Genomic DNA, 9660 nt, shown 5'->3' with positions numbered 1-9660 from the left:
TGACAGTCAAAGTGAAATTGGCCTGGAGGTGGGCTTCTGCACGTAAATGGGACCGCCCACAAAACGGGCGCATTCTGAAGAAACGATCAGAAATCGGCTTGAAGATGGTCTATAAAACAAAGTCGATGCACAATTTGGACCAAGCACCACCATTACATGTTGTGTAGACCACAAGTGAGTGTTTTAAATGCAGAAAAAAACATAATATTATCCCTTTAAATGATTGCTTGAAAAAAAGCTACATCTAAATAATTGTTTGTAGCTGTTATATAAGTTATATGTTGAATGAAATGTGACTTATATGAAAGATAAACAAGTAAACAAGAACAGGTTGGCTGCGGCTGTTTGAATAAAAAAAAAATAAAATAAAAAAAATCTAAATATAATACAGAATGAATACACGTGCAGGTTGCTTGTGCTATTGTTTTTATTAACGTTATCATTGCTATTGTTGTCATCATAAATTGTAGCAGAAGAAGAGAAAACAAGAACATCCCCCAGCAATCATGGCTTAAGTTTCTTCATATCAGACAGAAGAGAGAGAGAGAGAGAGAGAGAGAGAGAGAGAGAGAGAGAGAGAGAGAGAGAGAGAGAGAGAGAGAGAGAGAGAGAGAGAGACATAGAGAGAGAGAGAGAGACAGAAAGAGAGAGAGAGAGAGAGAGAGAGAGAGAGAGAGAGAGAGAGAGAGAGAGAGAGAGAGAGAGAGAGAAAGAAAGAAAGAGGGAGAAAGTGGAAAATCTTAATCAGTTGTTTTTCCTTTGAGGGCCATATGGAAGGTTTCAAGCAGCCAACCATATGTTGAAGGCTTTTGTCATGGAAATCATACTTTTTGGCACTTTTCTTTGCACAGCCGAGCTGCGCACATAAATAAAAGAAAACAAGAAAGGGAAAAAACAGATGCAGAGCATGATCAATTCTTTGCAAATACACTTGTGTTTGTTTGTAACTTACATATAGTGTGGAATTCAAAACACTCCCTGATTCTTGTGGCCACCCAGACTGTAATCGATACCTGTTTTTATCTCCCCTTTTCCAGAAGAAAAAGGACAGCATGGATAGAAAAAGGGCAATTAAATGTCTACATGCATATTATTGCTGTGATATATTTACACATGTATTTACAAAATTGTTAAAGAGGAACAATGCCGCTTGGTCACAACATGGAAGTTACTCGTCAAGTTGAGCGCCCTCCTCGCTAATTAGTGTCTCTCATCCAACCTGCCGCTGCTTTTAAGATACAACATTTCCTTCATCTCGATGCTTTTATCTTTCTTAATATATAGCCAGGTTTTGAAAAATACTTTATTCCCTCTGCGAAATACAAAACCTATAAAAGAGTCAGTTGGAAGTAATGATTTGTGCGTTCGTTCGAAGTTCAATAATTCAGCGACGTGCCAAATGGCGTGTTGTGCAAGTGGCGATGCGAGACAGGTGGTTTGTATGCTCTCACGCAGTGATTCAGCTGTGGTGCTTAGACAGCCGTCGACAGGATGAAGCGGACGGATAAACAGAGCGGAAAGTCATTTTCTTTAGTTTTGTGTGCGTGCGTGCGTGCGTGCGTGTATCTATATGGTGTTTTTAGGATGAGCTCGCCGTCACTGCGATCATTTCATCTATTTGGAATATGCAAATAGCTGACAGTGCATTTGCCTGCTGGTGCTTGACCTTCCGCTTGGAGGTTGCTCACCAACTCAATTACGCTCCCTATCTGCAGTCTGTCTGCAAACACCTGTTATCCTCCCACACTCGGCCGCCCTCCGCCAATCCCACTTCAGCACATCTCATCCTCTGTGCGTCTGTTTAGAAGCAGTTGGGCTGAAGATGGCTGATGGGGAATTGGGGGGCGAATGAAGGGGGAGTCGGATGTGCATTAGAGCGTGCCACTCCACTTCAACTTGAAAACTTTCTCTGCCCAGACAGCTAACATTTAGATACGTCTTATGTACAGCAACCTAGTTAGTATTCGATTCGAGGACAGTCTCTTTAGGTAGATAACCAGTGCCGTGTGGTCCTTAAATGTGTTTTATTTATCAGTCAAATAACAAATGTCCACTGCAGTGGTGCTTCACTGTTCTTATATGGCAGCTCTGCAAAAGATAAGGATATAAAATAGCAGCCTCTTTCAGTCGGCTTTTTTTTCTTGTAGCACTTCTGTAGAAAAGATCACTTTGCATCGTTATTGCTTTTGCACCTTTGACACCTTGGGTGACGATGATCACATGATCACACCTACGTTACTCGCCTCTAATTTGATCAAACACGAAGAGTTACGTCTGTATCAAGGTTCACTGTCTCTGGGAGTTTATTGCCTTAGTTTGTTTTGCTTGTAAGGGGAAAAATCTCTGGTCTTGAGGAGGAATCAGATTTTTAGAGACAAGATTTTGATGTTTCATGTTCATTGTTTCTTTTTATTGCCGTAAACTGAGTGAAAGCAGGACAGCTGTGATTGTTAAACATGTCATTAAAGTTATTGCCAGGATCAACCAAAAGTAGCTCTGCATTCATAAATTGGACCTCCGCTAGCAGTGGCACTGTATACTGTACATTGTTCCTCTTTAAAAAAAACTAAGTCCCATGGACTCTCTACAGTTTTCATGCATATAAACATTTTCTTTGAAGAGCAGCAGCATCTTACAAGTTCTTCGGATTATTTTTAAATTATAAACAATAAATAAATAAATACATAGCAATTAAGTCTTCAATAAATAGAAAAAATAAATAAATAGATAAATAAAGTATTTACATGATAATTAGATGCAGCTAAAGAATGGGTGGAGCTTTGAGCGACATATAAAAGAGTCACTTTGTAACTGAGGGTGTGCGAGTCAGTTTAGCATCAACCTGTCTTCACACTGGCGGATGAGGAAAACCCCAAACATGTGAGGAGAGCTCATTCTCAGAGAAACGGTGCACACGTTTCAGGAAGCAGTCGTACGCCACCGAGGTGGAGGAAGAACAGCGTGTTTTCTTTGCAATAGACGAATAAACTACACCTAACATGATTGACCTCTTACTCTGTTTCTCTGGTTGTTTGCGTCAGAAGACTTCGTTCACAGCGTGTGAGACCTGTTACACAGGCCTGTTGCACATCTTAGCTCTTACAGAGTTGAAACATGGAGAGCTTTTTTAAAAGGTTTGGAATACCCACAGTTACAAAGATGCTTTTTTAACAAGGGATATTAAGCACAAAAAAATAATTTTAGAAAAATCAAATAGAAAAATAACATTGGTGTGGAAAAAGGGGGTTGTCTCTTAACCATATTAAAACAATCTCCCCTCCTCTTTTTTGCAAATACTGTCATTGTTCACATTTTCATAAAAAGTTCATGTTGGCAGTTGCAAAATAATGCAATTCTTAGCAAATAAAAAGCAGCATAAAAATACAAGAGGTCATTTTGTCTCTAAAAAACAAAAGAACACTGTCCTTTTTATGTTTTGTTTTTTCTTCATTTTCTCATTACTATTTGCTATAAAATATCAGGAATCTAAATATTATTACTATCGATATTAGTATAGTCATTGATAAAAATTCACATGCCAGGCCTCGTATATAATTGTGAATGTGTGTATACGTGTGTTCAGTCAGTGTATGAGCAAGTTGCTTATGTGTACAACTATCATCTACAGTTTCTATTTAGGAAAGGTCATTGATTGTATTTATCTGTGGACCATTAGCTACTGTGCAGGGAAAAAAATCCAGCATCTTCTGAAATTGTCTTTGCCGTTATCGTTAGAGCTTCTTCGTAATCTCAGTGAAAATATTGCTTTCTAAAAAAAGGGAAGAAAAAAGGCATGGAGGGCAGAGTGATCGGAGTTACCAGTTGTGAAGCTAAAATCCTACGACTTCCACGCCGTTAGTTGTCTGATCCAGAGTCGTCTTCGTCTGCAGAGCCCTTGAAGCAAGCCGACTCATAGTGCTTGTTCAGGTAGGACTTGAGAGCAAAAGTCTTATTGCAGCGCTTGCATCTGTAGTGCTTGAAGGCAGAGTGTGTTTGCATGTGGGCGCGGAGGTTTGAGCGGTCGGCGAAGGCTTTGCCACAATGGGCGCAAGCAAAGGGCTTCTCCCCCGTGTGTGAGCGCATGTGACCCTGCAGGAGCCACGGCCGGCTGAAGGCCTTGCTGCACACGTCGCACTTGTGCTTGAGGTCGTGGGTGAGGATGTGCATGGCCAACGCCGGCATGGACACATACACTTTATTACACGTCGGACACTTGCGGGCCATCTTGCTGTCGAGGCTGCGGTGCGTCTGCTTGTGTCTGCTGAGGTTGGAGGAGGTGGCGTACGTCTTCCCACACTCGTTACAGGTGTGGCGAGCCGTGCCTATCGCCCTCTCCTGCACGGCAGCGTTGGCGCTGCTGCTTCTCGAACCCCCCTCGCGCGCTTCGCGACCCTCGCCGTCTCCCTTCCGTCTCGAACGCCCGTCAGAGATGAAGAAGGCATCCATGGTGTAACCCTCAGACAGGGCCTCCGATTCGCCGCTGTAGAAGCCGCTGGCGGTCATGCCTGACTGGGGGCTGTCGGGGTGTTTCAGGTCGGGGTCACAGTACTCCCCGCCGCTGCTCACATGGGTGTACAGCGGGTCTGACACCGGCTTGTGCTCCATCTTCTTCTCCCCCTGGTATACAGATGGCGTGATGTAATCCTGGATGTAGCCTGAGTAAAGAGACGCACGCAAACACAGTTGGCCAGCAGTTGTGATGGATGAGGACACAGTGACATGTCGCTGATTACATGATTATCGTGTTGGATGGAATAGTGAAAGAGCCACACAGAGGTAATTGCATCTCTACCACATCCCACAGGTTTTACACACAACAGTGCAGTCATGCAGGAAAACCTGATGAGCTCAGCTGCGTTGAGGAAGGTCGCAGCTACACACACAGGATAGCTTATTAAAAACTCCCTAGTCGTTCAAGATGTATGTTAAAACCCCTTTTAACATGACTTTACCTCGCTTCATGTTATGTCTTTGGCTCGACCTTGTATGATTTGGCTCTGGCACATGCAAATGCTGAGCATAGGTTGAAGATCTGCTTTGAGAGTACTTCTTCTTTTATTTCTGTCTGCACCTTTCGTCAGATTGATGACCTTCTTTAAGGTGTGGGAGATTTCTTCTGGAGGTTAAACAAGTTCAAGTGTGATGCAGAAAAGCAGCATGAGATGTTTCAAAGTGCTCCATCAGTACATAATCTGATTTCAGAGAGAAATGTTTGCTGGCATCGTTCAAGGCTCTCATTTCCTTCCTAAAAAATAGCCTAGTGCCAGAGGAGCTAAAAAGGCTTGTTGGCAACCAAAATGTGTCCAAAAAGAACTCAATACATTCTCATGCTGCGACTCTGGAGAGCTGAATGCATTCAAAGTGCAGTTTACCTACAGGGGAAATATACCTTTTGATTATTTAGGTATAAATAATTTGAATGCACAGAGAATATTTTTTTCTCCAAAGAGACATTGTGCACAGCTGCAGAAAATGCTATTGCTAAGCACAGTGTGCATCAAGCAGTGGAAATTGGCTATTGATGTCTTTTTAATGAAATTCAAACTTTTGAACTGATCAATAGACTATCCCGGGTGAAATAGTGCAGTTGCAAGAGGGCAGCAACGGCAAATGGAACACGTCAAGTATAAGCGGAGCACAATGCTATTTTATGGAGCCCAGTTTGCTTGAGGACTGACAATGCGAGATGTATATTGGTCTGTGAAGAGGGTCACCTGTTTAATGCAGCGAGCATGCTCAAGTGCCTTCAAGAAACCATTAGGAAATCAGCTCAAGTGCTCTTGAACAACAGTCTATCCATGGCCAAGGATTATCTGTCCGCACACTCATTTTGCCAAAGACATGACACCCAGGGACAGGGAAACACCAGGCCTCTTGCCACACTTCATGGGTTGACCCACCGTGATGGTCTTTGGCTGGCAGGCAACACATATTTGTATTGAAAAATACTGCAGTCCTTTAATGTAATTATTATCAGTCAAGTATGCCAGATTACAGTGTAAATAGTCCTCATTTGATGTGCAGTATTAGTCTCCTTTATCAGAGTTGTTTCCTGCGTTTGAATTACTCAAGGTCAGGCGTGGAGCTCATCATTTAGGACACACGCCGGCTGTATCAGCCTTTACAGCCTCATAGACTCATTCCTCAGATGCAAAGCAAGCATGTAATTAATGGACCCTCTCAGCTAGCCCTCTTTGTTGTCGACAGACACTCAAGTCAAATGTCTCCACAATGGGGGAAGAAAATCTCCTGGCACAGCAGAAGTGCTGATGCTTGACGTCACCTGGTAATTCATCAGTTTACCCTTTGTAGGATTGGCTTCCAAAATACATTTAACTTTTAAGATTATATTTACAGGGGATTAACAATAGGGCAGGGAAACACTCTACATCACAAGCTAAATAATATTTGCAATCACATCCCTGAATTAAAAAGTTATGTTTGTCCTTGTTTATCTAGTAAAGTATTTGTGCAAATATTCCTTCTTAATTTAACCCTATAACCCTGATCTATCATCAATTCCCAGAAATTATAGTGGCTCAGTTGAATAACAGGTGGGCATTATAGCAGCACTAATCTGTAGGCTGTGACGCCTCCTTTGCTGTGAAGATATCCTAACAAATGATAACAAAGACGCACATATGGCCCTCTGAACGGTGCCACAAAATGGAAGCGATGATCTTAAAGCAGACTGTGAAAGTGAAGGTCGCTCTCGGCACTGTGGAGTGGAGCTCAGGCCGTCCGAGCAGAGCGTCCACCACAGTCCGGTTGTGAGCCTTTCTTCGTGTTTACTGTCCAACCTCCCATGATGGACCCCGCTGCTGCCCCAAGCATTTTAGTCTCCTTTTGCTCCTTGTATAGCTCCCCACCTCCCTCCTGGCTGCACCGTACAGCGTGTTGATGTCTCTTGCGGCGGCGATGGGCCTGCATGGCTGAAACTCTAACCCCTGCTAGTTTTCAAATGCCCGGAAGGAAGAGAAAGATGTAGCGTAGCGATGGGGGTGGGGAGACTGTGCATGCTCCATTTAGAGGGGATGAGGGGGGCACGGGAGGATTGGACCATGATGAAAACTCAAGGACAATAACAGCTAAGGACAACACTCATCTCTCGTGTCCGTCAATGTCTTAGCCCAAATAAAATCAGCTATAGCGAGTGTTCAGCCTGCGCTGGGCTGTCACAGTCATACATAGACACAAGTGATTGGACACACGTTTTGTTCCCTATTTACATACTCTAATCCCTGGCCGTGACCTGAATTGTGTCTGTCCTTCACTTGGAGTCAAAAAACAAAAGTCTGGAGCGGAATGGGGGTGGGGTACCACTGGGAGGATTATTCGGGATATTGATGCAAAAACCAGTGACATCTCCCATTAATTTACACGCTACGAACATGTTATCTCACCACACACACACACACAAAAACAAAGGAGGATGCCATCTGTGCTAAGTGTGGATATGCCAGGCATGCTGAAATCAGCACTCCACACATTTTTGGCTATGTCTGCAAAGTGGAGGTATGTTAACTCACCATTCTCACTCAGACGAACACCAAGGCTGGTTACCGAGTCTGTGATGGAGCCCGCAAAAGTGAGCGAGTCGTCGAGGTGGTGATGATGATTGTTGGTGGCCGCATTGGATGAAGAGAAATCATCAAGCTTGATCTTCTTCACCAAAAATGATCGGGGCATGTTTCAATGGATAATAACACAGAGTGGCGGAAAACGCATGAGCAAAAAACAAAAACCTTCTGAGAGAGCACGCGGATAGAGCTGGCTTTACGGTAATCCTTGTGATGGAGACTGTGGCCAAAAACATAAGATGTTAAAAAAAAAACGCAACCCAGTGGTGAACGGCGCTGATGGCAATGCTGTGTAATGCACTCTGGCTCCCCCAGCTTCCCCCGGAAAAATGCAAAAATAAATAAATAAAAGTGATCCCGTTCAGCACTGGATAGCTCCTGTGATGCAGCCGGCTTAAAGGACCAGTGAGGAGAAGAAGAGATGGAGACAGGCGCAGGGGAGGGAGAGAGAGACACTGTCAGACTAGCTGAGATCAGCAATCACGCCAGCCTTTATATGGGGCACAGGCAGTAGAAGATCAGGTGGTGCTGCGAAATGGAGCTGCTTAGCTTTAATCCATCAAATGTCCCCGGGGACACACATCAAATTACTAGTGAACCGTCTGTGCATTCGCACACAGACAGAGGAGAAAGAACACAGCCAGACCCCCGCTGCCCCCTCTGCTGCTCCCCCCTTCCTCTCCCCTCCCCTGCCTCTTTCACCCCGCTTATGCTCCATGCTTGGAGGAGGAGTGAAAGAGGTGGGCAGACAATGGAGACGTGGATGAGAGCACATTCGGTGTCCTGTCCCCCATTGTTTTCAGATGAAGTGGCACAGTTTATGTTTGCCTTGTACAGGCACTGCCTCCCTCATGTCGTCTGCGTTACCTCAAACAGCCTCACGCGTAGCGGTCCTCCGAAACTGTACTCGCCGAGGGGTGGAGGTTATCTCTGGGACTGACGGACCTTTTCTTTCCCTCCTTTTTTTTACTTTTTAAAAAAGACGCTCTGGAATCCAGGGCTGTTGATGAGGCAGCTTCAGGGAGCTCTGCTTTCTCCCCATCACGGCTGCACAGATGTGTGTCCTGCCATGCGTGGCAGGGAATTATCTGATTAATTAATTACATCTTTTTTGATTAGAGTGAAATCTAGAATTAGATCCATGCTGACAGAATTGGCCAGCATTGCTTTGTGTTGACTTGTTAGCTGGTTGTGGGAATGATGTATTAAATTAGTTTTTCCCTCTGAGCTCGACAATTATTTTGTCTTTGAACGTGAAACACATGAAGCTAGACAATTATTTTGTCTTTGAAAGTGAAACATTCATTCAGAGTAAATGTGTGTTTGAAAAAAAAGTAATAATCTGGAATAAATTGTGCACCTGTTTGATTCACCATCAACAGGAAACAACATGTTTGATTCTTAAAGTGTTTCAGCAACAACTCATCCAAATGAAGAACTGCTGCATTCTGTTACTTATTTATAGAGCTTCTTTTATTTATTTAAGTGATTTATTATCAAATAATATTAATTGGTTTGTTTTTATATTGCCTTGTTTTACAGGCAACTTGTTTAAAGACTTTGAATATATTTATTGTCAAATATGCGTGCCAGGTGTTGTCATGATACACGCATACCTTTAATGGCAGAGGGCTTGGGTTTCGATTACCGGCCAGAATTGTGCAAGAATGGCATCTTGTAGGCCTGCGCCGTTAACACAATTTGCTGTACAATATTTTGTCCCACAAATTATGGCCGATAAATGATATTATTAAAAAAAGATAGGGCAACACTATTTATACATTTATATGTCCATCTGTGGCAACATCTGACATGGAAAAAGCCAAAAATGCATACATTTACTAGTCAGTTCGTTTGGTACATGTGAATAGTTCAATACAAAAGATGCTTCAAAACGTATTCATTCACAAAGGTAATAAAATTGTAAGTGTTTATTGATCATTATGTTTATACAATTGCTTGATGCAGCTTCATGAGAGACAGAATCTTAAACGGTTCTTAGTATGATATAGAGGGCAGTTCTACATCCCTACAACATATAATGTCATATTTGTGTTATTCTAAATATGCAGTTCTTGCA

The 9660-nt window shown here is 43.0% G+C and overlaps 1 protein-coding gene across 1 annotated transcript; it reads right to left on the bottom strand.

Moving 5' to 3' along the window:
- Positions 1-651: 651 nt before the first annotated feature.
- scrt2 (scratch family zinc finger 2) lies at positions 652-8174 on the bottom strand. The gene is made up of 2 exons (XM_061983985.1): positions 7530-8174; positions 652-4655 (listed from the first exon to the last, which is right to left on the bottom strand). Exons 1-2 carry the CDS (start codon positions 7687-7689, stop codon positions 3856-3858), a joined length of 960 nt encoding a protein of 319 aa, XP_061839969.1. The 5' UTR covers positions 7690-8174; the 3' UTR covers positions 652-3855.
- Between the last annotated feature and the right edge of the window lie 1486 nt (positions 8175-9660).

This window comes from Nerophis lumbriciformis, linkage group LG01 (assembly GCF_033978685.3).
Source record: "Nerophis lumbriciformis linkage group LG01, RoL_Nlum_v2.1, whole genome shotgun sequence".
Classification (NCBI taxonomy): Eukaryota; Metazoa; Chordata; class Actinopteri; order Syngnathiformes; family Syngnathidae; genus Nerophis; species Nerophis lumbriciformis.
Note: the sequence above shows the minus strand (reverse complement) of the source record. Positions and strands in the feature narration are given on the sequence as shown.

Excerpts from the sequence above, each read along its gene's own strand:
- scrt2 (XM_061983985.1), bottom strand. The coding sequence starts at position 7,689 with ATGCCCCGATCATTTTTGGTGAAGAAGATCAAGCTTGATGATTTCTCT. Across the intron at positions 4,656-7,529 it reads TGTTCGTCTGAGTGAGAATG|GCTACATCCAGGATTACATC; the intron begins GTGAGTTAACAT and ends CTCTTTACTCAG.